Source organism: Saccopteryx bilineata, chromosome 4 (assembly GCF_036850765.1).
Source record: "Saccopteryx bilineata isolate mSacBil1 chromosome 4, mSacBil1_pri_phased_curated, whole genome shotgun sequence".
Lineage (NCBI taxonomy): Eukaryota > Metazoa > Chordata > Mammalia > Chiroptera > Emballonuridae > Saccopteryx > Saccopteryx bilineata.
Window position 1 is genome coordinate 175,916,451 of NC_089493.1, and position 26,686 is coordinate 175,943,136.

The following is a 26,686-nucleotide window of genomic DNA, read 5'->3' on the forward strand; positions in this document are numbered from 1 at the left end:
CCCCCTGGTGGGCAGAGCGTCGCCCCTGGTGGGCATGCCGGGTGGATCCCGGTCGGGCGCATGCGGGGAGTCTGTCTGACTGTCTCTCCCCGTTTCCAGCTTCAGAAAAATACAAAAAAAAAAAAAAAATTAAAAACATGAAGTAGATCTTTACATACAAAGATGGGAATGTATTTGGTAGAATATCAATACACAAAATAAACTACCTCTATTGGCACCTAAACGCCCAGGAAAATGTACCTAGAAAAGCACAAATAGATGGCAGTCATCATCTCTAGAGAAAAGACTAAAATTGTGGTCAGTTTTGGTTTTCCCTGAATCCTTAAATTTTTTTTAAAAAGATTTTATTCATTTTTAGAGAGGAGAGAGAGAGAGAGAGAGAGAGAGAGAGAGAGGAGAGATATAAGTGGGGGAGGAGCAGGAAGCACCAACTCCTATATGTGCCTTGACCAGCAAGCCCAGGGCCTCAAAACAGTGACCTCAGTGTTCCAGGTCGACGCATTATCCACTGCGCCACCACAGGTCAGGCTGAATCCTTAAAAACTTTTAAAACAATAGTGATTTCAAGTTTTACTTGTCCAAGGAAATTAACAACAAGAAAAGAAAATACCTCTCTTGGAACCTCAAAGCAGCCAAGCAGGCATTTCACAGATGGGAAGTCAAGGCCCACAGATAGTGGCTCTATCCACTGCGCCACCGTCCGGTCAGGCAGGACCCACTCTTGACTCACAGTCCAGTGCTCTTTCCTCTGCAGATGCTGCAGCTGGCGTCCAAAAGTATTTGAGCATTGCCCACGCACCTCCTTGTGTGCAATGCTGCCTACTCTTCAGCCAAACCATGGTTCCGAAGGGGAGGCCTTGGGCTCTGGGGCCCATTCTGACTGGTGGCAAGGCGGGGGTGGAGTATGAAAGGGCGCGGAGTAATCTTAAGGTATATGTTTCCTGGGGCCACTGTAACGACTGAGTGTAAAGTTGGTGACTTAAAACAACAGAAATGTATTCTCTCACAGTTCTGGAGGCTGGTCCAAGGTCAAGGCATCACTGGTCTGGTTCCTTCTGGAGGTTCTGCGGGGGTCTATTCTAGGCCCCCCTTCTAGCTCCTGGTGTTACCAGCCAGGTGCTCCTTGGCTTATAGATGCATCTCTCCAATCTCTGCTTCTGTCATCACATGGCCTTCTCCCTGTGTGTCCAGGTCCAAGTTTCCCTCTTCTTGTAAGGGAACCAGTCACTGGATTAGTGCTCACTGTAATCCAGTACGATCTCATCTTAACTGCATTACATCCACCAAAACCCTATTTCAAGCAAGGTCATATTTATAGGTTCCGGGTGTACATGAGTTTTGGAGGGACACTAGTCAACTTGGCAGAGGTAACTTTTCTGATGTCAGGGCTATCTCCTTAAGGAGGGAGCAGGGTTGGGTTGTGTGGGCAGTGGAGAAACAGTCAGGTCTATAGGTTCAGAGACACACATGAGAAAGAACTCTACCTCTGGGGGGAAGAAATACTGAAAGTAGGACAGTCTGTACATCACTTATCTGGGAGGGGCTTGCGGGAAGCATGGATGAGGATGGATGTGTTCTGTATTGTATTGTATTTGGCCTAGATGTTCTGGAAGATTCGGGTTTGACAATAAAGCGGCACAAGATAAATGGGTTTTAGGGATTAAAATTCACTTGTGGAGAGAAGTAGGATGGCTCGGCTTCAGGTAATAGACAGATTTAGATCTACCTACAGTAAAGATGGATGGATTTCCTCTCGCTCCCTCTCTTCTCCCCGCTTCCTGCCAGGAACTCCCCTCCCCTCCCCTGCCAGTCCTGCTCCCTGTCTGTCCCCCACTCCCAGGCTACCTGGGAGGGCTCACGAGGCTGCAAGGGCGGAGAGCACTGAGAGGACAAAGGGCAGGGGGCAGAAACCCAAGTGCACCCCAAGATGTCAGAGCCAGGACTCGGGTCATCTGTTAGACTCTTCCTTTTATGGGAGAGTCCTCTATTTTCTCCAAGTTGATTTTCTGAACACGACCATTCATGAATGTTAAGCTGATGCCCCCGAGGGCTCCTTTTCCAGGCAGAGTCCAGACCTTTGTTCATTAGCGGACCTAGGAACACCGAGATATATCAGGTGGCAGCCCCTCCGACAGGGTGTCACCATCTTGACTTGCCTGCCTCTCAGCAACTAATTTGAAGTTTTATAGTGTCTGCCCTTTTTACAACAATGACAATAAAACGCCCACAAGTGCTGAGATGAAGCATTCGCCCACAAGTGCTGACGTGAAGCATTTGCCCCAAACTCAACGCCCAGTTGAGGGGAAGACGAAATGCTTAGGTGGCCGGCCACGTCAGGAGGGCAGGGGGCCTACACTAGCCACCTGGGAATTCAACGAAGAGGAAAAGAACAGAATTAAAGACATGTACGTGTGCAGCTAAGGCGTTACCAAAGGTTGTGTCTCTAAGGCGAAGATGGATGATTAGACGTTTTTCTAATGGGTTTTCGGTCACACAGTAGAGATGTTCCTTTATCACACAGAAATCTGGTGCAGCCTCACAAGGGTTCAGAGGGCACATGTATGGAGGCTTGTATTGGATTTGGCTGGGATGAACTGACGAGGTTGAGGGGGGGCGTCGATTATTTTCCGGGTTGCACTCAGAGGCCACATACATACACACCAAAGTCCCCGCAATGTTTGGGGCACAGGGCTCAATGTCCGGGAAAGGCAGCTTCCTTTCCTAGTCCTTCACTGCCCTACCCTTGGCACCTGGAGTTCAAAAGTCAGATCTGCCCTGTTCCTACCAAGCAGGTGTTAGGGGTCCTTCTCTCCTGTACCCCCACTCACCCTAGCTCACGGTCTAGCCCACCCACCTCAAAACCCAGCCAAGCCAAGATGCTCAGGGGGCCTTCCCCCGTCTCTCCCCCTCCCCACTGGCTCCCCTCTGAACGCAGAGCCACACTAGCCCAGGGTGAGGAGGAAACACGAGGATGCTCACACATAATGACAGTGCGAGTCGGGAATGTAAACACCCAAGTGTCCGATTAGTTAAATAAGCCACGGGTCATCCACAGAACATTAACTGGCATGAAAAAAATCATGTCTCCATGAACTACTTAATATGGGAGAATGCCACAGCAAGATGTTAAGGAACTAGAATACAACCATTTAAAATAGCCACACTTGTGTGTATTATATATAGCCGGAGAAACAGCAGAAAGGATGACGCTGAAACGCACACGGAGGCTACCTCTTCAATGATGGGATTAAAACTGACTTTTAAGTCTCTTTATGCTTTTTAAAGTTTTGAAAGTCTACCTCAAACATTGTAATAATCAGAATAAACAGATTTTTAAGTGGAATCTTAACTATTTCCTAGGCCTAAGCTTGCATCCCCTCTTCTGTCCATGTCATAATATCACCTGACCTCTACTTGAGCTCCTCCAGAGATGGGGAACTCACTACCCTTCTTCCTGATGTGAAGTAGAATCTGGCTTTCTTTAGCTTCCCCTCGCTGGCCACAGTGCTACCTTCTAAAACAAAAGAGAACAAGGCTGCTCCTCGTGCCCCTCGATAATACTTTAGATCAGGGGCAGTCAACCTCTTTATACCTACTGCCCACTTTTGTATCTCTGTTAGTAATAAAATTTTCTAACCGCCCACAAGTTCCACAGTAATGGTGATTTATAAAGTAGGAAAGTAACTTTACTTTATAAAATTTATAAAGCAGAGTTACAGCAAGTTAAAGCATATAATAATAATTACTTACCAAGTACTTTATGTTGGATTTTCGCTGTTTGGCAGAATAAATCTTTATAAAACAACTTACTATAGTTAAATCTATCTTTTTATTTATACTTTGGTTGCTCCGCTACCGCCCACCATGAAAGCTGGAGCGCCCCCTAGTGGGCGGTAGGGACCAGGTTGACTACCACTGCTCTAGAGCAGGGGTCCCCAAACTTTTTACTCAGGGGGCCAGTTCACTGTCCCTCAGACCGTTGGAGGGCCGGACTATAAAAAAAACTATGAACAAATCCCTATGCACACTGCACATATCTTATTTTAAAGTAAAAAAAACAAAACGGGAACAAATACAATATTTAAAATAAAGAACAAGTAAATTTAAATCATCAAACTGACCAGTATTTCAATGGCAACTATGCTCCTCTCACTGACCACCAATGAAAGAGGTGCCCCTTCCGGAAGTGCGGCGGGGGCCGGATAAATGGCCTCAGGGGGCCGCAGTTTGGGGACCCCTGCTCTAGAGTTTTGAAGGCGGCGGCCAGCCTCCAGGCTCCATGTGCCCAACCCCAACAGCCTTTCAAGGATATTAACGTGACCCTGGCTCCCACGTCCCTGCTTGCTTTCCTTGGGTACAGTCCAGGCAGCGATGTCCTTAAAGTATAACTATGTTTCCCTGACATTACCTACATTTCCCTCTTATCAAGGGCACAACACTCGCCAGTCAGTGTATCAGGGACTATTACATAGTCTTTCACCTAATCTTTTTTTTTTTTTTTTCCTGAAGCTGGAAACAGGGAGAAACAGTCAGACAGACTCCCGCATGCACCCGACCGCCCGGCACGCCCACCAGGGGGCGATGCTCTGCCCATCCTGGGCGTCGCCATGTTGCGAACAGAGCCACTTTAGCGCCTGAGGCAGAGGCCACAGAGCCATCCCCAGCGCCCGGGCCATCTTTGCGCCAATGGAGCCTTGGCTGCGGGAGGGGAAGAGAGAGACAGAGAGGAAAGCGCGGCGGAGGGGTGGAGAAGCAAATGGGCGCTTCTCCTGTGTGCCCTGGCCGGAATCGAACCCGGGTCCTCCGCACGCTAGGCCGACGCTCTACCGCTGAGCCGACCGGCCAGGGCCTCACCTAATCTTTAGACCAACCCTGTGACCCAGGAGCTAATATTTATCTTGGCCTATCTGATGGATGAGGAAGCTGTGACATAGAGAAGGCAAGTCCCTTCCACTTTCACTTAATGGGTCTGTAATGCAGCCGGGACTGAAGCAGCACCTAGCCCAGAGCCTCATGCGCCCAGGTAATAAGTGGATACATGAACTCAGTTCTAAAACCCTTGCCTTAGTGTCTCTGTCTCTGGTTGTGTTCCATTATTGTGTATGTCCTCACAGGTTCTTCCATGTCACTCACTCCTGCACCTCTCCCTCTGTCGCACCTGGCCTGCTACCTGGATGCGATCCCTAAGAGCTGCTGGAAGATTGACCCACCCAGGACCTGCTGCCTGAGGTCCAGCTTTGGGAACAGTGCTCAGCTAGGTTCTCTGTCACCCTGTTCAGGGTGTGGAGCTGTGGCCCGAGCAGAAGCCTTAGGGACTGGGGCGTTCAGACACCACACCAGGCACCTGCACAGAGGTGAACACAAGATACTAGGTGTTCCTTCCCGCGGTGGGGCTGATAGCCTGTTTGGGAAAGGAAGGCCTCCATACTCCTACATACATAGCACTCCTACAGGCAAGTCTATGGAACACTTGTTTCCTTGGCCCCTGTTCAGTCTGTCCAGCCTTCTCCCAAGTCTTCCCAGAGGACATGGCCACACCAGCCATGGTCTCCGCCATGACAGGTTTGGAAAGAACCACACAATGCAGATGGTTCCTCAGTACCCACCCCCAGTCTGCTAGGGGTCCCCAAGCATTCATTCCTCAGGATTTCAACTTGTCCCAATAAGGCAGTGACTTAGAGTCTCAATGGCATCTAGAACAAGCTGGTCAGCAGAGACCACCAGGCACTATAACAGAACTCGGCAAAACCTCAGATCCTTGAACCTGGAGAGATTTGGAGAAGTCCTAGTGGTCAAGCCCCTGCCCCTAACCAGGGTAGACCCCATGGAAAGCTCTGCTGCATTCCTTGCTACCTGCTAGCTTCACTCTCCATGAGCCCATCATTCCAAGCTTTCTCTGGTTCGGCCTTTGCTCAGGCTGTTCTCTCCGTCCCGACTGGGTAACTCCTACCAAACCTTCAACACTCAGTCAAGGCACCCCCTGGCCCAATCCAAAAAGCCGTCCTGTCTCTCCCAACGCTGGATGAGCAGCTCCTGGTGCACCCTGGGCTAAGCCCTCGCCTGGCTCTTATTTGGCCCACACTCACTCACTCAAATATTTGCTCCATGCTCTGCACCTGGCGATGAGCACTAGATGGGTATGCAGAAATCCAGGCTCAGGTGCATAGCTTTGCCATCAACTAACTGGCTCTATGACCTCGGACACATCACTCCTCCCCAAACCTCAGTTTCCTCACCTGTACAGTGGGGAAGATGCTGCAGCTTAGCCTCACTTCCAGGACTTTTGTGAGCTCAGCAGGATGTGGAGATACTCTGCAAACTGCCACTCAGGTTGAGTCATTGTTGTCGTGACCTGGCCCCTCTAGTCTGAGCTCATTTTTTAAATTGATTTTTTTAGAGAGAGAGGGAGAGAGAGAGAAAGAAAGAAAGATGGGGGGAGAAACATTGATTTCTTGTTCCACTTATTTATGCATTCATTATTTGATTCTTGTTTGTTTGATACCCTGACCGGAGATTGAACCCGCAACCTTGGCATATTGGGGCAATGCTCTAACCAAATGAGCTACCTGGCCAAGCTGAATTCATTTTTATATATCCCATCTTGAGAGCCCCCATCTCCTCCAGGGGCTGGTAGCCTGTTGGGGATGCGCTTGGCAGCTCAGGGGTTGGCATAAACTTGAAACAAGCATGAACTTTAAACAAAATAGACTTACAAGTCTTGGCACACAAGGGCAGAGCCCTGGCATTGCAGGGGCAAGAAAGACATGCCAGGCTGCTCTGAGGCAACAGGGTGAAGGTTTTTATGCCAAAGGGCTTTGGAATCATTAAGAAGGCACCAGAAGTACAGGGTCGGGGTGGAGATAAAGAACACTGGACCAGGGTACTAGACACCAGGCTTCTGCTCTAAGTTGCTCTGTATGACATCAGTCAAGACGACCCTTCCCTTCTCCAGGCCTCAACCTCCCTCTGTACACTGGGGGCTTCAGCCCAGGTAATATCTAATGCTTTTGCTCACTTGGATAGCCTTTCACAGTCTGGGACGGGGGTCCAGTTCAGGCTGTGCTAAGGACAGACAGGGACAGCTGGTAAGGCTCCCAGAAGGGCCAGGAGGCACAGAAACCCATGCTCACAGTGGTCTCCTCTTCCAGCCTGTGGAAGGTCAGGTTGGCACAGGGTTTCTCCTCCAATCTTCTCCCACCACTGAGTGGATGGAATTCACTGTTAGCCCCCTTCGAAGACTGAGAGGTTGACACAGGTACACAGAACAGACTCTCGGACTGATAGAAATCATCCTGCACATTCTCCTCCCTCTCCTTATAGAGGGAGAAACTGAGGTCCAGAGAGTGGTAAGGGCTTTCCTGGGGCCTCACATCATGTTTGTGGCAGAGCAGGAACCTATACCCAGGACTGATGTCTACCTATCAGCAGCTCGATTACAAGTCTTCAGCCAGGCTCAGGTTTACATGTCCATCGCCCATCAGCCAGCCCTGTGTATTGATGTAGGCAAGCCTCAGTTTCCTTTTTGGAGTCAGGGACAACATGACAATTTCTGGGTCAGAGCTTGATGAGTCTTTTTTTGAACTGGGAATAAAGGAGGAGCAAGGAAAGTGGGGGAGGCATTGTACTTGCAACCAAAACTTATCTTTCTGGAAGAGGCACAGGGCAGGGAACAGGATCACCCGGGTGGGGGCCAGTACTGAATACCCAACAGGCAGAAAAGCTGCTACTGGAGCACAGACAGAGCAGGTGCAGAGAGGGACAAAGAGACTCAAATTCATTGAAAAATGACTAACTACTCTCCCAGTTTAGGCCCCGCCAGGGTCTCCCAGAAACTGACCATCAAATTTATGGGACCACCTAGTCTCACCTGGCTGGAAGGCAGGCAGTAGTAGGAAAAAGTGCCAGGACGTGAGGGGTCCTCCCGTGACCCTCTGTGCCTCAGGTTGTCCCCGGAGGAGGCTGCCCTTTGGGCTCCTGGCTCTGAACCTTCTGGGTTTGTCAGACCCCAAGGGGCAGCTGGTCCTACTGCAAGAAACCTGAGTAGTGTCTCCTGGGCCTTAACCCAGCTCGGAGGCCCCTTGGGGGAGAGACAGGAAGGGAGGGAAGGGCAGCAGGCGGTAGCTCTCCTCCCTATTTGGCCCCTCCCAGCTTCCCCCAAACCCAGGACAGCCCACAAGCACCCGATCTGGGGCCTGAAGAGGCTCTAACCCAGCAGTTCTCAAACTTGAAAGCTTATTGTAATGACCCGAGTATCTTATTAAAAGGCAGGTTCTCTTTTAGCAGTCTGGGGTAGAGCCTGAGATTCTGCATTTCTAACAGGTCTCTCGTGATGTGGATGCTGTGAATCCGTGGACTACTCTGCCAGCAGCGGCCCTACAGATGATCCGCTTCAGAACCGTGGGAAAGCCGAAGGGCCAGAGAGGTCAAGTCACTTGCCCATGGCCACACAGGAAGCAGCCCAGACCGAGGAAAACGGGCACCTGCCACAGGCACTAGAGATTTCCTCACTCTGGCAGAGGGAATTATCTGCCCTTCCCGGGCCCAGGGGCCGTGTTTGTAAACTCCGCTGCCCGGCACGGCTCAGCCCGGGGCCGGAAGAAAGAGCGCCGCCCGGCCGAGCCTTCCCCGCCTCCCTCCCGGCCGGCCTCTCGCAGTCCTCCGCCCGGCACCCCGGGCGGACCGGAGGGAGCAGAGGGTCCCCTGCGGCGGAGCGCTCCACACTTCCCTTCCCTTCTGAAGGCAAACTTCTCTGCCGGCGCTCTTTACCTTTTTGGGGGGTTTGCAGCAGCTCAGCCTGCTGTGTCCGCAGCCCATCCTCCTCCGGGGGCTCCCGGACGCCGCCTGCCAACTCCGGGGCCCCCAGAGAACCGTGCCGTCCGGGCCCCGCGGCCGGCTCCGCGCCTGCCGGCCAGGGCTGCGGGCGAGACCCTGAAACTGAACCTGAAAGCGCAGACTTGAGCCCAAGCGGCGCGGCAGCACGCCGTAAATACTCGAAGAGCAGGGCCTCCGGGAAGCCCATGGGGCTTGCGGCGCCACCGCTCGAGGCAGGTGACTAGATCTTTGTAAATGATAGGAAACTCTGGCCAGGGCGGATAAGATCCCTGGGAGCAATGGATGCTTTTCCGGGCCTTCAGCAGAGAAAAGGCTAGGGGGAAAAAAAATTAAAACAATTTTTTATTAAATACACAGCTGCCATCATTACTGAGGGCTGTTTCTGTGCCAGCTACTTTATACATACTATTTCTATTTCTTGCCATTTTGCAACAAGGTGGTATTGCCTTCATTTTATAGGTGAGGCTCAGAGTTGTGAAGTGATTTGTCCAAGCTCGCATAGCTAAGTAAGTGCTAGAGCACAGATATAATCCAGTTTTGACTCCAGAACCTAAGCTTTAAATAACTTCTTTGCAAATCCATAATAATAAGTCTAATTGCAATGCCTCCTTGCTTCTGGGTGAAGAGCTCTTTCCAGCTCACAAGTGTGTGTGATATTTAACTCTATCCATCTTGGATACAACTTGGTGAGGCAGACAGGCAGATACAGTGGGAGTAAGGAACATAAAATGCCAGTGCCTGGGGATAAAAACTTTTTTTTCTTCTTTTTTTTTTATACCCCTCCCCCAAAGTCAAATTGTCTTCTGTCACCTGAGAAAAACTTTTTATCTACCCTCACTTGTTACTAGCTGAGGTTTCTAGGATTGGCAATGCAGGAAAAGACACCTACCTTTGAAAATCAGTATGCAGGCGTGCCTGTATATGTATGTTAGGAAATTCTGCAAGACCCAGTGATACTGGGGAAGGTGTGTTGATGAAAGGGACTTACAATTATGAATGGGGAAAGAATCTGAAACCACAAAAGAACTTCCCCTTCCACAGTATAAGACCAATTGCAACAGGTTCTAACAAAGGAAACTAAGGACACAGGTGATATTAGGTTCTTGGAAGGAAAAATCATCCAGGATGGTGGTTCACAAAATATGGTCCCAAATCAGTAGCATCATAGCTACCAGAGAATCTGTTAGAAATACAGATTCTCAGGCCCCAGCCAGACCTGCAGATCCTAAACTCTGGGAATTTATAGCTTCACAAGCCTCCCTGGAATTCTTTTTTTTTTTTTTTTTTTTTTTTTTTTGAGAGAGAGACAGAGACAGACAGACAGGAAGGAAGGGAAAGGTGAGAAGCATCAATTATTCGTTGCGGCACCTTAGTCGTTCATTGATTGCTTTCTCATATGTGCTGGGGAGGGGGGTTACAGCAGACAGAGTGACCCCTCGCTCAAGCCAGCAACCTTTGGGTTCAAGCCAGTGACCTTGGGGTCATGTCTATGATCCCACACTCAAACCAGCCACCCCGTGCTCCAGCCGGGTGAGCCCGTGCTCAAGCCAGCAACCTTGGGGTTTCGAACCTGGGTCCTCTGCATCCCAAGCTGATGCTTTATTCATTGCTCCACTGCCTGATCAGGCTCCCCCCACCCCTGAATTCTTTAGTCCATGCTAAAGTCTGAGAACCATTGTTGTAGGATGGGCTAACCAGATGATGAGAAAAGAGTGTCTACTTAAATTAGCAATGCTTATTAAAACAGTGCTCATAATTTAATCAAAACCAAAACAACAAACAAATTGAGAACCAAAATATGCAAGAAAAGAAGCTTGGTTAAATAAATTATGATTTATCCATCTGTAATAATAGACTGTATGTGACCAGCAAAAATGCTGATGAGGATGAATATTTTAAATGTTAAAAGATGTAACAAATTTATGTTTATTTTAAAAAGTATTATTGGTCCTGGCTGGGTAGTTCAGTTATTTGGAGCATTGTCCCCATACGCCACGGTTGCAAGTTCGATGCCCAGTCAGGGCACATACAAGATTCAACAAATTAATGCATAAATAAGTGGAACAACAGATTTGATCTCTCTCTCTCTCAAATCAATAAATAGAAATAATTAAATATTATTAGTGACTACTTCTGGGTGGGTGACTTTGGATTTTTCTTTTTTATTTATATTAAAAATGAGTATATACTTATTACTACTGTAATAAGAAAATTAGTATTGTAATAAGAAAAAGTTTTTTAAAATATGATTTTTAAACTCATTCATGAGCCTGACCTGTGGTGGCGCAGTGGATAAAACATCAACCTGGAAATGCTGAGGTCGCCGGTTCGAAACCCTGGGCTTGCCTGGTCAAGGCACATGTGGGAGTTGGTGCTTTCAGCTCCTCCCCCCTTCTCTCTCTCTGTCTCTCTCCTCTCTAAAAATGAATAAAAAAAAAAAAAGATTAAACCCATTCATGAGACTGAGACTAGTTTTTCACCATCAAGTCATGGGCAAGAATGTGAAATCCCAAAGAAATAGATAATGACTGAGTTAGCTAGGTAGAATAGCAACAAAAATAGCAAAAATGAGTGGGGAGATCATACTGAACCAGTTATTCCTCCTTTTGGCGAGTTTCTCCTAGGAACGTTGAAGAGCTGAACTTTCTAAATTGTTCATTTTCTTTTCTTTTTACATATTAAATTTTTAAAAATTAATTTATTAATTGTAGAGAGGAGGAAAGAGAGGAGGAGGGAGAAAGAGACAGATAGACAGAAGGGGGAGGAGCAGGAAGCATCAACTTCAACTCCCATATATGCCTTGACTACACAGTGCAGGGTTTCGAACCAGAGACTTCAGCATTCCAGGTTGAGGCTTTATCTACTACACCACCACAGGTCAGGCTCTTTTTCTTTTCTTTTAGCGAGAGAGACAGAGAGAAAGAGTGACCCCAGCAGAGCAAAAGACCCCTTGCTCAAGCCAGCAACCTTGGGTTCAAGCAAGTGACCTTGGGCTCAAGCCAGTGACCATGGGGTCATGTCTATGATTCCATATGCAAGCTGGTGAGCCCACACTCAAGTGGCAACCTCAGGGTTTTGAACCTGGGCCCTCTACGTCCTAGTCCAACGCTCTATACACTGTGCAGCCATGTGGTCAGGCCTCTAACTTGTTCTTGAATTGTAATGTCAACAATTGAAATCAATAACTTGGGCTGGTGGGTGGAAACCAGGAAGACAAATTCTGTTCCTGGAGCCTTTGTTCCCAGGAGGTCTTGCCTCCAGCTTTCTTGAGCTTCCTGGGAGACCAGGCTCAGGTCTCCCATGTTCACACAACTTGGCTTTTTCTTTTTTCTTTTTTTTTTTTTTTCATTTTTTTCATTTTTTTCTGAAGCTGGAAACAGGGAGAGACAGTCAGACAGACTCCCGCATGCGCCCGACCGGGATCCACCCGGCACGCCCACCAGGGGCCACGCTCTGCCCACCAGGGGGCGATGCTCTGCCCATCCTGGGCGTCGCCATGTTGCGACCAGAGCCACTCCAGCGCCTGAGGCAGAGGCCACAGAGCCAACCCCAGCGCCCGGGCCATCCTTGCTCCAATGGAGCCTCAGCTGCGGGAGGGGAAGAGAGAGACAGAGAGGAAAGCGCGGCGGAGGGGTGGAGAAGCAAATGGGCGCTTCTCCTGTGTGCCCTGGCCGGGAATCAAACCCGGGTCCTCCGCACGCTAGGCCGACGCTCTACCGCTGAGCCAACCGGCCAGGGCCCAACTTGGCTTTTTGATTATATGCTTCAAGGTTCCTGCATGAGAAAAAAATTTAAGTTTTAATTTTTTTTTGCTTTAGTAACTTGACTTTGACTATGTTGCAAATGAAATTTTAAGTGGTTGGTGTACCAGTCAGGTTACTGGTTTTGCTGCTGTAATGAAAACCCTAGAAACCTCAGAGACTTAACACAAGCGAAGCTAGCTTTTGCTCTCACCACGTGTTCAGCAGGGGAGACAGCAGGCTCTGCTTCACAGTGACATTCTGCACCATCCTGTGATGCGGCCATCTCAACACCATGGCTTCGTGGTTTGCCAGGGCAAGAGAAGAGAGTGTACAGAGAATGGTACATGGAGTCTTTGACACCCATTAAATCCACTCACATTTCATTGGCCAAAGCAAATCACAGAGTCATGCCCAACTTCAAGGTGTCTAGGAAGAGGAACATGTACCCCGAAGAGGAAGAGAGCCTGAAATAGTGCTACCATAGTTAGATATCAACAAGCAGGTACTAGGATGTGTCCATTTCTTGGAAAAGTTGGGTGAATAACTCATCCTGATTTACACAGGATACCCCCACCTTTAGCACTGAAAATCTTATGTCTCAGGAAACTCCTAAGTCCTAGGCACACTGGGATAGTTGGTCACCCGATGGGCAATGTGAGGTATTTTCCCCGCCAAGGAAGAAAGAAGGGCGTAGCCACGAAATGCGAAATAGCAAAAGCTTTATTTAGCAGAGCGCTTCTGGACTACTACCAGGTTCTCTGGTCCGTGAAAGGGGGGCCAGAGAAGTCCCGTGGATTCCCCGCCTGGGGGGTAATTTATAGTATCGGTAAGGTGGTGGTGAGTTGATATGATGTGGTGAAATTTCATTGGCTGACAGACGGTTGTTCTTTTTCAAAGGGCTCCAGACCGTTTCTTTTTTGGCGGGCATGTGTGTGGGCGGTTCCAGCCAAAGTTCCCGGGCCTGGTTCCTCATGTGACCTTCCCCCATTGCCAACCGACCTCACATTCCGACCTTTTATATTAGATGGGGCACTGCTCTTCGTCTGGCTACTTCCTGCTGGTTAGGGGCATCGTGGGGAAGGGAGGTCGGAAGGTGGTGGCTCTGAGGGGAGTTGTGTATATGGGTGTAGGAGCATCTGTTTGACTGTGACTTGAGAAACATCGTGGATGCGGCCCTGTAAAAATCTAAAAATGAGGAGCAAATATGAGTAATATGTTGATAACTAGAAGAGGACCTAGGATAGGGGCAGCCCAGGTGAGGATGGGTGGCTGCCACCAGGAGTTAAGCGGGTTGTAGAAGGAGATGTCCTCGTGCAGTTTCTCTTGCAGATAGTTGAGGGCACCGATGCTTTCTTTCTTTGGGCCAGTCTCATTGAACAGCATTGCTCCCTGCTTTAACTCACTCTGGATGCAGGCTTCCGGTGGGAGGGATAGGAGCAACAAGAAGGTCTTCAGGGCCCAACCTTTTAGTGAGTTGGAGACGAGTGGGGCCCGGTGGTTCCGACTGCCAGCAGTCCTGCATGGGGGCAAGCTTGAGGCAAGAGACATGGTACCAAGGTGTTTGCCCTAGGAGCTTAGCTGCAGTAGGAGTGTCAATATTACTGTAAGGCAGGGGTCCCCAAACTACGGCCCGCGGGCCACATGCGGCCCCCTGAGGCCATTTATCCGGCCCCCGCCGCACTTCCGGAAGGGGCATCTCTTTCATTGGTGGTCAGTGAGAGGAGCATAGTTCCCATTGAAATACTGGTCAGTTTGTTGATTTAAATTTACTTGTTCGTTATTTTAAATATTGTATTTGTTCCCATTTTGTTTTTTTACTTTAAAATAAGATAGGTGCAGTGTGCATAGGGATTTGTTCATAGTTTTTTTTATAGTCCGGCCCTCCAATGGTCTGAGGGACAGTAAACTGGCCCCCTGTGTAAAAAGTTTGGGGACCCCTGCTGTAAGGGGCCCGTCCAAACTGCATGTCAGGGGTGGCATGCAAAGGGGAAAAGAAAGGGTCCCATCTACTTCCATAACTGAGACCTGTGAGGGAGCTAGAGGTTCAGAGTGTGATGGCAAAACAGAGAAGGTAGCCCCCGTGTCCACAGGAATGAGATGGACTTATCCGTTACCTGTAGTATTACCCTGGGTTTGGCGAGGGTAATGGGGGTCTTCGAGTTCAGGCCATGTCAGTCGTCCATGAGGTCTAGGAGTTCAAGTGGTGGGCCCACCTGGTTGGCTTGGCCTTCCATTTGGGTGGCTTGTCCTCCACATAGAGGCGCTGAGGAAGAGCCTGTTGCCCAAAAGGGGCAGTCGCTCCACCAGTGACTAGGCTACTTGCAGTCAGGGCAAGGCTTAGTGGGTGGCCTTGGGCAGGGGCACTGCCAGGACCAGTGACCCTCCTTGCCACATTTAAAGCAAGCTTCTGGTGGGATTCCTCTTTGTGGCCTGGACTTGGGTCAGGCACCTCCTATGCCTTGCCCCTGTTGCTCTGCTGGCCTCAGGGTTGCCACGAGCCTGGGTTTGGAGCATCACCTTTTGCTACATGCTGCTAGTGGCGACCATTAAAAACTTTAAATGCCACGTTCACAGGTCTCAGATAGAAATTTAGGGGTTGAGAATAATGGGGGGGCTCCTGGGGAGCCCAGCACCCAGATATGGCCAGAAACACCAGAGCCAGAGGCAGGACAGGGCCAGGCCTTCCTGCAAGAAGACTGAGGCTGGGCCATGGGGTCAGAAGCCCTGCAAACTCGGGTGAGGGCCAATGGCCTGCAGAGGGTTGCCTGACGGGGGAGGAGTTTAAGAACACAGCAGAGAAGGGTGGGGCTTCTGGCCGGCAGGGGAGGGGGCTTCCTGGAGGGAAGAGACCTGAGTGGAAGAGGTCCACAGAGGGACCAGAGAGGGGTCTTGAGAGAGGGGTGCCCCTGGGGGTTGGGCAGGAGGAGAAGAGACTTTCTCAAGGGGGTAGGTGAAGGAGGAAAGATTAGGAGCGGAGGTTTCTCTGGCCAAAAAGGGTTTGCGCCTTAGGGCAGGTGGCACAGAGATTAGGACGGGAGCGCAAATACTAGAAGCCCTGAATGTAAGGGATCTCCAACCATTTCCCTGTTCTCTGGCAATAGTTAAATTGGTGAGGGTGTTAAAATCAAAAGTCCCTTCAGGAGGCCACCTGGTTCAATTACCCAGTGAGTATATTGGTCGAGCCACAGTGGAGAAGATCAGTTTCTTCTTCTTTAGGGAGGAAGAGATTCCGGATAAGGCACTCCAGGAGTGTTTTTTGAGTCAGGTGTAGATTCCTGTGCCTCTATAGCTGCCCTCAGTCTCGGAAGTGACCAGAGATGAGAATTGGTGTCCCGCAACTCAAACTCTGGCCCCTGGATGGTTATGTAGAGTGGGTGTGTCCAGGATATCTCCACGGCAGACACGCACTCGGAACGGATAAGAGGTCCCTGATGTGCCTGACCAGGTGGTGGCGCAGTGGATAGAGCATCGGACTGGGATGCGGAGGACCCAGGTTCGAGACCCTGAGGTCGCCAGCTTGAGCGCAGGCTCATCTGGCTTGAGCAAAAAGCTCACCAGCTTGGACCCAAGGTCACTGGCTCAAGCAAGGAGTTACTCGGTCTGCTGAAGGCCCGTGGTCAAGGCATATATGAGAAAGCAATCAATGAACAACTAAGGTGTCGCAATGAAAAACTGATGATTGCTGCTTCTCATCTCTCTCTCTGTTCTTGTCTGTCTGTCCCTATCTGTCCCTCTCTCTGGCTCTCTCTCTGTCCCTGTAAAAAAAAAAAAAAAAAAAAAAAAGAGGTCCCTGATGCAGCTGCGATTATGGACAGGGAGTCTCGGCGGAAAGAACTGACGGGAAGCTGGAGGCAGGGGACTTACCGCACCATGTGCCGAAGTGGGTGGGAGGTCAGAGGTCCTGGTTCTTGCTCGGAAGGGAATGGGAGAGGAGCAGTCCCAGTGGGCTTCAAGCTCCTCCCAGGTTTTGGCACCAAATGTAAGGTATTTTCCCCACTGAGGAAGAAAGAAGGGCGTAGCCATGAAGTGTGGAATAGCAAAAGCTTTATTTAGTAGAGCGCTTCCCAGACGAGGTTCTCTGGTCTGTGAAAGGGGGCCATAGAAGTTGCATGGATTCTCCCGCCTGGGGGTAATTTATAGTATTGGTAAGGTAAGGTGGTGGCGAATTGATATGACATGCAAAATTTCATTGGCTGACAGACGGTTGTTCTTTTTCAAAGGGCTCCGGGCCATTTCTTTTTTCTTGGGCATGTGTGTGGGCGGTTCCAGCCAAAGTTCCTGGGCCTGGCTCCTCATGTGACCTTCCCCCATTGCCAACCAACCTCACAGACAAGGTATTGTGAAGGTACAAGAAAAGTAGACTACGTTCTTGTCCTTGAATTAGTTACAATGTTGTGTGTGTGTGTGTGTGTGTATGTGCGTGTGTGTGTGTGTGTGTGTGACAGAGACAAAGAGAGTCAGAGAGAGGGACAGATAGGGACAGACAGACAGAAAGGGAGAGAAATAAGAAGCATCAATTCTTTGTTGCAGCTCCTTAGTTGTTCATTGATTGCTTTCTCATATGTGCCTCCACAGGGGTGAGGGTGGGGCTACAGCAGAGGAAGTGATCTCTTGCTAAAGCCAGAGATCTTGGGCTCCAGCTGGTGAGCCTTGCTCAAACCAGATGAGCCCGCGCTCAAGCTGGCGACCTCGGGGTCTCGAACCTGGGTCCTCTGCATCCCAGTCCGACGCTCTATCCACTGTGCCACCACCTGGTCAGGCAGTTACAATGTTTTTTATTTTTTTGACATTACACCTTATACCTAAGAAAACATGGAAAGCAATGCAGAACAGGTTATAAAGCTAATGTCAACTTCTATATTCCATGCAGAAAGTTTTAACATTAAAAGGAGATAAAGAGACCATGGGTGAACTGGGATGGGAAGGAGGACTTCCTGGAGGAGAATAAAAACATTTATGCCAAAGGGAATCCTAGAATCTCAGGTTGAGATGGGATTTGATGCTTTGCTTCTGTTGTTTACAACTCAGATCTCTTTTGTAATTTCCCTTCTAGGTGTTTGTGGCCTGTGTTCAAATACTTCTAGTGATGAGAAATCACTACCTATCTTGCCATATCCAGGGGGAAGAGGAGAAGCAGGGAGGAGCATTACAAGAAGAAGGAACAGTGTGAGTCAAGTCGAGTAGTATGGAGGTTGGGGAGTGGGGAATGAAAAATTAGCGTTTGGAGCTGAGTTGTGTGTAAAGGGATAAAAGTTGAGGGTGGGGCAGGCTCTCTTGGGAAAGATCAGAAAGAACAATACGGGGATTATCCAGAGCCCCTTCCATTAGAAAAGCACAATGTACCCATACATAAAAAGTTTTGCATAGAATTTCAGGCAGTTCAGGGCCCCCTGCAGCTCTTGCAAGGGCGGCTGTGTGTGGATCCCAGGTTCAAAACCTGGGATCAGCTCAGTGGCTGCTAAACATCTTTCTAGCCCTGAAAGCTATTTCTGTTCAGATTCTGCTGATTGAGCCCAGTTGTTCCCCAAATATATGTTGTCTGCCCAGAGTGACTTTCTTCACCTCCCTTCTCTGTGGATTATAATTCTACCTGTGTAACAAACAGCAGCTCAAATGTCCCCCTTCCAAAAGCTTTGCAGCACCTGTTCTATATTTCTCTTAGCTCACTTGGCAGTTTTCCTCTGAGTTACACTTATTTGTGTGCCCTTTGTATCCTCCCTAATGGACTAAAGGTTACGTAGCTCTGTCTCCTCCCTCATCACCCCACCCAGTCGTTAGTAGATTGTGGCAGAGACTTCCAGTCATCTTATTCAACTTTCTTTCTTCCCTCTTCCTTAGTCAGGGAATCCTGATATTCTCTAGGACAGCAATGAGCTGCTGAGCTAATAGGCTACTTACCCAGCTTCTCCTGTATCTAGGGGTGGCCAGTGATATATACAAGGGGAAATTACTGGTTGGAGTTTCCAGGAAATCTTTTAGTAGGGGAAATGACTCAGCTTGGAGCAGGGATCCCCCTTTCCTTGCACCAACCCCCACCCCTTTTCCGGCCTGGAATACACACATGATGGCTGGATTCCAGCAGCCATTTTGTTACCCTGAGCAAAAAGATGGGAGGTGCCTTGATCTCTGATGAATCTATGGAGCCCCTATACCAGCCTTGATCAACTACTTCCTAATTTTTTCACATAATAGAATAAACAACAAATTTGTTTAAGCCACTACCATTGAGATTCTGTCATTAGCAGCTGTTGGGCAGATAAAATATATTATGCTCACTTTGTTAAAGATGGCACTGCCACGTGGAAACCCGTCGCCCAGGTAATTGCTTGGGATGGTCGTGATTATGTTAATATGTGTTGGGGGAGGGCTTTCCCGCCAAAAGGTTTTAAAGGGAAGAGAGATCACGTAGTTCTGGGAGAAGAGTGATTACGTTCTAGGAGGAGCCCATGCTGTAAGAGAGCAGAGAAAGGCCATGTGGAGGAGGCCAGGAGAAGCAGCCAAGATGGCAGAATGCTGAAGGAGAAGCCAATTTGTGCAGAGTTTGTACAGAGAGAAGGAGATGGGGAACAGAGGTGAATAAGGCTAGTGAGGTAGACACCTTTGATTCTAGGAAACTCGGATAAGTCAGTAGTTTGTCAGCACTGAATGAGTGGGTTTTGGTGCCCAGTGTGTGTTTTTACTTACCCAAGGGTGCAAGCTAGAATGAAAGGTAATGGCCTACCAGTTTTTGGCTTTGTTGTTTCATTACCATCTCTCCGAATCTAATACAAATCTGCACTGGCTAGGCAGCTGTGATGGTGGCTGTGGCTAGTGGCTTTACAGCAGCAGAATACAATTTCTAACTAATTCATAGTCACTAATTCAGATTTGTTACATTCAACTGAATAAGAATAATTTTTTTTAAAGACATATGTGTAGCCCCAGCGTCAGTTATGGAGGGGGAAATGAGGCTCTGTTGAGAAAGGCACCTTGGATTTGCCAGACTCTTGATGAAATGGTGTTTTTGACAGTTTCTTCTTAGATCATATGTAAGAGAAGGAAACGACAGGAAACCCAACATCATTGTGTCCTTAGCATCTATTGGAGTGTTGCTGAAGGAATGGGCAGGTGCATTTGCTTCAGAATCATCTGGGCATTGTCAATTCAAATGCAGCTTTCCTGGAGCCCTTGCTCCTTTCCCATTGTAAAGCCAGGGGCTATTGCCACCATTATGGCCATTCACATGCAGCATCTCATTAAATTCGGGCAGATGGTAAAGAAAACGGCGGAGTCGGAGGATGGTGAGCCATTCTGTTTATTGGTGTGTGGGTCAAATAAGTTTGCAAATATAATGTACAGTATATGTTTGCTCGCTTATGGTTTGCATTGGGTGTGGAGGACAGGCTGTAAGCAGGCAAAGTCATTATAGCCTAAGGCTTAGTTTTAAGGCTAAGCCTTTCCCACCCTTTTAATACTAAGATCTTCTCAAAACTGAGCTTTTCCCCACACCCTTGACTGTTACATGATGTGGGGTGGTGCACTCTTATGAGGAATCCCATTTATGCTTCAGATAAGTAACTTTGTATCAGAGACTTCCTTATTTGTATACTGGCTTAAAGGCTTTAATTTCTACACTATAAAATAAGGGAGACCAGGGGCTCTCTGAAAATTAGCATTGCAGAGGAGAAGCAGCCAAGATGGCGGAGTGCTGAAGGAGAAACCAGTTTGTGTAGAGAGAAGGAGATGGGGAACAGAGGTGAATAAGGCTGGTGAGGTAGAAGCCTTTGATTCTAGGAATACTCAGATAAGTCAATGGCATTAGGAGCCCTGAATGGGCTTCCCTTTCCTTAATGGAAAGGGAAGTGTTTTCGCACTGTGTGTATTTCTTGCCCGCGGAGTGCAAGCTAGGATTAAAGGTAATGGCCCACCAGTTCTTGGCTCCATTGTTTCATTACCATCTGTCTGAATCAAATGCGAACCTGCATGGGCCAGGTGGCTGTGATGGTGGCCGTGGCTACTGGCCTTACATGGTGTCTCACCAAGACAGGCAAGCCACAAGAAAAACCTGCTTTTCCCATGGAGGGCAAGGGATCAGGGAGGAGAGAATAAAGAAATCCTCCTGCACCTCTAGGTGCTGGGGACAGAATCTCTCTTCCAGTAAACATTAGCAAGACAATGGTCCCTCCCAATCAGGAAGTCACCTGCAACCTCACAAACCACTATATCTGGCGTTGCCCAGCCCCCAATGCAAACCACAAGTGAGCAAACATAGGCATCATATTTACAAACTTATTTGACCAACACCCATCTATTGAATCAGGACCTGGAAGACAGAGTCTGAGGAATTTTCACACTAAAATTTAAGCCTTATTGGTCAAAAGGTTGTGGTGGGTCATCTCACCAGGGAATCAAATTGCTACATTAATGATATTGAATACCGGGGAAGTCTTTGGAAAGGGGAACTGAGTGTGAGTAATGCTAACCAGCAAGAAGCCAGCCCTGCCCATTTTCCCAGGAGTTTTGGGACTGCCGTGGGAGAGGGGGTAAGACTCCCTTTACCGCTTTTCTTTACAATGTGTCCATTCATGTCAATAATCATTGGTCAGTGCTTTCTTGTCCAGTGAAGTTCAGATGGAGGCCCTCCGGGAGCTTACAGGGGGAGGCAGAGTGGGAGAGGTACAGAGCCTCACCCAGGGATTTTCAGGCCCAGATCAGAGATGGGTATTCACTTGTCTGGCTGCAACTAAATCAGTCATCCATTTGTCTTCCTACAGAGCCCCCTCATTCCTTTATCAGAGAACGGTGTTTGCACCTTCTGCATTTCCTACCCAGCATCATGTTCTCAATTCCATTCAAGCATATTTACTGTGCGCTCTGGTTCAGTGGGAGTCACAGTCTTCAGCGGCCCACCTCCTCCTTTGATTTGAAAAATGAATAGTTTTCCACCCATGTCACCTGCTATTTAATCACAAATTAAGCAACCCCTTTTCACCAGATAACTGCCGTCACCCCTCCCTTTTGGAAAAGCCAGTGTTTCCTGACCCTGACCTCACCTTCCTTGCTCCACCTCAGTGGGAACATTTTACCCATATGAAACTAACCAAAATGAGACTCAGAGGGTGGTAAGGACAGCGACTGTGTTTTCCAAGACAGAAATTAGAAAACATAATTTGGCAAAGGAATTTATGACATTTATATATTTTTTTTTATTGTCGTGGCTTTATTCATTCATTTACTCTTTGCCAACATATTGGAATTCTGGGGCATCTAGATAGTTTACGGGACAAGGAGGCAGGCTATTTGTCAATGGGAGGAGCCCAGAACATAAGGGAAATATGATCGAGGTCCAAGGCTTAACACCTGGATGTCTACAGGGCTGGTCAGTACATGAATGAGGAGAGGGCCGGCATAGATGGGGTGGGGTGCAAACTGGGAACCACATACACTCCTAAAGGCACACAGGTGGGTGTGCAGCTGTGGATGGGCGTTAGAAGGAAATGAAGGCCTAGGCTGGCCTGACATTCCAGTTTTTCAAGTGAAACTAGAAATTGTTTATTTCTTTTTTTTTAATGTAAAATAAATCTCTCACAGAGTCATGAGGGCTAAACCAAATATTTAATATTTGCTGGAGGTTATGTTGCCTGTGGTCCAGGTAGCCAAATAATGTTACAAGAGATCTGGGAAAATATCATAAAAGCAAAAGGAGTACCTAATTCAATCTGGGAGAGAAAAGGGAAGAGCAGGCTTCACGGAGGAGGTGATGTTTGAGCTGGGCTGTGTAGGTTCATTCAATAGGGGGTTCTTGTCAAGAAAGTGGGGAAGTGTAACTATGTGAGGTCATGGATGTGTCAACTGACCTTATTGTTGTGGTCATTTTGTAATAGATACATGTCAAAAAAAATTTTTTTTTACAAGGACAGAGAGAAAGAGAGAGGGATAGATAGGGACAGACAGATAGGAATGGAGAGAGGTGAGAAGTGTCAATCATCAGTTTTTTGTTGCAACACCTTAGTTGTTCATTGATTGCTTTCTCATATGTGCCTTGTCTACAGGCCTTCAGCAGACTGAGTAACCCCTTGCTTGAGCCAGTGACCTTGGGTCCAAGCTGGTGAGCTTTCTGCTCAAGCCAGATGAGCCCATGCTCAAGCTGGCGACCTTGGGATCTCGAACCTGGGTCCTTCTGCATCCCAGTCGGACGCTCTATCCACAGCACCACTGCCTGGTCAGGCTACATGTCTAAAATTTGAATGAAAGAGAAGATAGGCCCTGGCCAGTTGGCTCAGTGGTAGAGCATTGGCCTGGCGTGCAGGAGTCCTGGGTTCGATTCCCGGCCAGGGCACACAGAAGAAGCGCTCATCTGCTTCTCCACCCCTCCCCCTCCCCTTCCTCTTTGTCTCTTTCTTCCCCTCCCGCAGCCCAGGATCCATTGGAGCAAAGTTGGCCAGGGCGCTGAGGATGGCTCTGTGGCCTCTGCCTCAGGCTCTAGAATGGGCATGCCGGGTGGATCCTGGTCAGGCGCATGCGGGAGTCTGTCTGACTGCCTCCCCGTTTCCAACTTCAGAAATATACAAAAAAAAAAAAAAGAGAGAGAGAAAAGAAAGTAGGAAAGAATACTCATGCCCAGGGGCGTGTGGCTTTTCAGGTGGGGCACCGTGGCTTAGTGTGGCCAGAGTGCTGGCTAAATGCAGGGGGTGAGGGAGACACAGATAGACAGGGGAGGCCTTGTAGGCCTGGACAGGACATTTTTTACATTATCCTGTGAGCAATGGGAGTGGCACAGACCGTTGTTATGTGTGGTCACTCTGGAGCTCAGGTGGAAGGTGGACTGACAGCACTGTCCTGGAGCCATCAGTATGTATTGGAATGGCTCCTGAGGGAGCTGGTGCAAGTCCAAAAGGCACGTTGGTTCAGAAAGGTTGCAGCTGCCAGGTCCGGCTCAGGCCCTGCCCTCGCTGAGCTCTCAGCCTGATATAATATGGTAACTACGGCGGCGGTGGCGTGTGTGCAAGGCAAGTGTGGGGTGCTGCAGGGTAGGCGGAGAGCGGTTTCCTCTTCTCTCAGCCTGGGAGGTGGCAGCTAGCAGCCAGCAGTGTTGTGGTTACCGGGCCTTGGGTTACAACACATGTTTGTTTTTAAAAAACGTTGCAATACCTTTTAAATCAGGGCCCTGGACAGGATCCAAGGACAGTAGCAGGACCAGCCCCTGTGGCGCTTCTTAAAGAAGCAGCTGCAGAGGGTGGGAACCTTGGGAACCTGGAGCGCAGGGAGGGCCAGGGTTGAGGCAGGGCTGGAAGGAGATCAGATCTCCAGTTCACCCCGTTGCCCCCCTTCCTGAAGGCACTGTTGCAGCTGGAGCACTTGCAGAAGATGATCAGTCTTCCAAGCCGTCTTGGAAAACTACAAGCAGTGGATCCAAGTCCCCAGGAATGCAGGGTCCACATCCTTTGGAGGAAAGACCTTCCGAATGGTTCAAGATTCAGGGGTGCAGCTTGACAGGGAGCAAGTGCATATTGGGAGGTATGCAAGCAGAGGCTAACATTGCCAGGCCTGTTGGAAAAAGCAGGCAAAGGGCTGCTGAGGTAGGGATCCTGAGGGAATGGATGCTCCGATCCATTTTGATTGCTATGGGAAGGGTTTTGTCTCTTTTTAGGAACAGAAGGTACTCCTTAAAAGAGTCAAGATTGTGATTCAAGAGATATTCGTTCTGGTGCACTATTGGTGGAAATATTTAAAATACTGCAGGTGCTGTGGAAAACAGTGTGGAGGTTCCTCAAAAATTTAAAATATCGCACTATGATCTAGCAATCTCACTTCTGGATATATATCCCCCCAAATTGAAATCAGTATCTTGAGAGATATCTGCACTTCCTTGTTCATTGCAACATTGTTCACAGTAGCCAAGATATGGAAACACCTGGATATCCACTGATAGATAAATGGGTAAAGAAAAAGTGTTATAGCCCTGGCCGGTTGGCTCAACAGTAGAGCGTCGGCCTGGCATGTAGAAATTCCGGGTTAGATTCCCGGCTAGGGCACACAGGAGAGGCGCCCACCTGCTTCTCCACCCTTTCCCTTCTCTTTTCTCTCTATCTCTCTCTTCCCCTCCCTCAGGCAAGGCTCCATGGGAGCAAAGTTGGCCCTGGCGCTGAGGATGGCTCCATGGCCTCTGCCTCAGGTGCTAGAATGGCTCTGGTTGCCACGGAGCAACACCCCAGGTGGGCAGAGCATCGCCCCCCCCCCCTCGGCCACCGAGATGGATCCCGGTCGGGCATATGCGGGAGTCTGTCTGCGGCCACCTGCTTCTCACTTCGGAAAAATACAAAAAAGAGAGAGAGCCCTGGCCGGTTGGCTCAGTGGTAGAGCATCGGCCTGGCGTGCAGGAGTCCTGGGTTCGATTCCCGGCCAGGGCACACAGGAGAAGCGCCCATCTGCTTCTCCACCCCGCCCCCTCTCCTTCCTCTCTGTCTCTCTCTTCCCCTCCTGCAGCCGAGGCTCCATTGGAGCAAAAGTTGGCCCGGGCGCTGAAGATGGCTCCATGGCCTCTGCCTCAGGCGCTAGAATGGCTCTGGTTGCAACAGAGCGATGCCCCAGATGGGCAGAGCATCGCCCCCTGGTGGGCGTGCCGGGTGGATCCCGGTCAGGCGCATGCGGGAGTTTGTCTGCCTCCCCCTTTCCAACTTCAGAAAAATACAAAAAAAAGAAAAAATACAAAAAAGAAAAAGAAAAGGTGTTATATATCTACAGTGGAATGTCATTTAGCTTTTTTTTTTTTTTTGTATTTTTCTGAAGCTAGAAACCGGGAGAGACAGTCAGACAGACTCCCGCATGCGCCCGACCGGGATCCACCCGGCACACCCACCAGGGGGCGACGCTCTGCCCACCAGAGGGTGATGCTCTGCCCCTTGGACGTCGCTCTGCCGCGACCAGAGCCACTCTAGCATCTGGGGCAGAGGCCAAGGAGCCATCCCCAGCACCCGGGTCATCCTTGCTCCAATGGAGCCTTGCTGAGGGAGGGGAAGAGAGAGACAGAGAGGAAGGAGAGGGGGAGGGGTGGAGAAGCAAATGGGCGCTTCTCCTGTGTGCCCTGGCCGGGAATCGAACCCGGGACTTCTGCATGCCAGGCCGACGCTCTACCACTGCGCCAACCGGCCAGGGCCTCATTTAGCTTTTTGAAAGAAGGAAATTCTGTCTTTTGTGACAACATAGATGAACCTGGAAGATATTACACTAAGTGAAATAAACCAGCCACAGAAGGACAAATACTGCATGATTCCACTTATATGAAGTATCTAAAATAGGCTCATAGAAGCAGAGAACAGAAAGCTGGTTCTAGATCTGTGGTACAACAAAGTGCCTATAGTTAACGCTATTTTATTGTGCACTTTAACAATTGTGAAGTGCTCTCATGTTAACTGTTCTTACCACAAAAACAAATGAATAAAAACAAGGAAATTTTGGAAAGTCATGGGTATGTCTCTTAATTTGATTTTGGAGATGATTTCTGGAGTGTATGCATATGTTCAAACTAGAAAGCCCGGCGGTCATACGAAATGACCGCTGTTCTAGATATTATAAATTGTAATTAAAATGATTTGTGCAAAGGTGTCTGTTAATTCAAACTGAATTACCCAGGGCAGGCGGTGAGGATGCCCCTTTGCTTACTGCCCCACGGGGTTTCCCCCTTCTACTTGCTTAATTGCTTAAAGTAGAGTGCAATGAAGGAAACCACTGGTGGTACATTTCTTAAGAGCCACCGCTAGCTCAATAAATAAAGGTGATTTAAATAATAAAATGTTAATTCACATGTCAAAGATCTCTTTGTACACATTTCTTGTGTAGATCTTTCCATCATTTTTAAGCTCGCCTTGCAGAGGACCATCAATTATTTTTAATTTTACGTCCGTTCTTTCATGAACTCTTAAACAGGCAACATAAAGTTGACTGTGTCCAAATGCAGGCTCAGGTAAAAAAATGCCAACACGCTTAAGCGTTTGGCCCAGTGGAGGAGGTGGAGGAGACTTATTGATGGTCATAGCAAAGGCAAGTTTTACAGGAAATTGTCTAGTCTCAATTGAAACGGCAACCCTGTTTGAGATGGAGCCAAATCAATTCTTGGAATGACATGTATTTCA

General features: G+C 48.8%; 1 protein-coding gene and 1 long non-coding RNA gene across 2 annotated transcripts in view; one reads left to right on the plus strand and one right to left on the minus strand.

Moving 5' to 3' along the window:
* The window catches only part of CCDC69 (coiled-coil domain containing 69), a 32,776-nt gene extending 23,633 nt beyond the window's left edge, over positions 1-9,143 (minus strand). Inside the window, exon 1 of the mRNA XM_066273059.1 lies at positions 8,767-9,143. Within this exon, the coding sequence (XP_066129156.1) occupies positions 8,767-8,814 (48 nt within the window). The 5' untranslated portion in view covers positions 8,815-9,143. The remainder of the gene's footprint in view (positions 1-8,766) is intronic.
* Positions 6,874-8,463, plus strand: LOC136333630 (uncharacterized). The gene is made up of 2 exons (XR_010731065.1): positions 6,874-6,991; positions 8,320-8,463. It is a non-coding gene; the product is annotated as an uncharacterized lncRNA (long non-coding RNA).
* Positions 9,144-26,686: the final 17,543 nt, after the last annotated feature.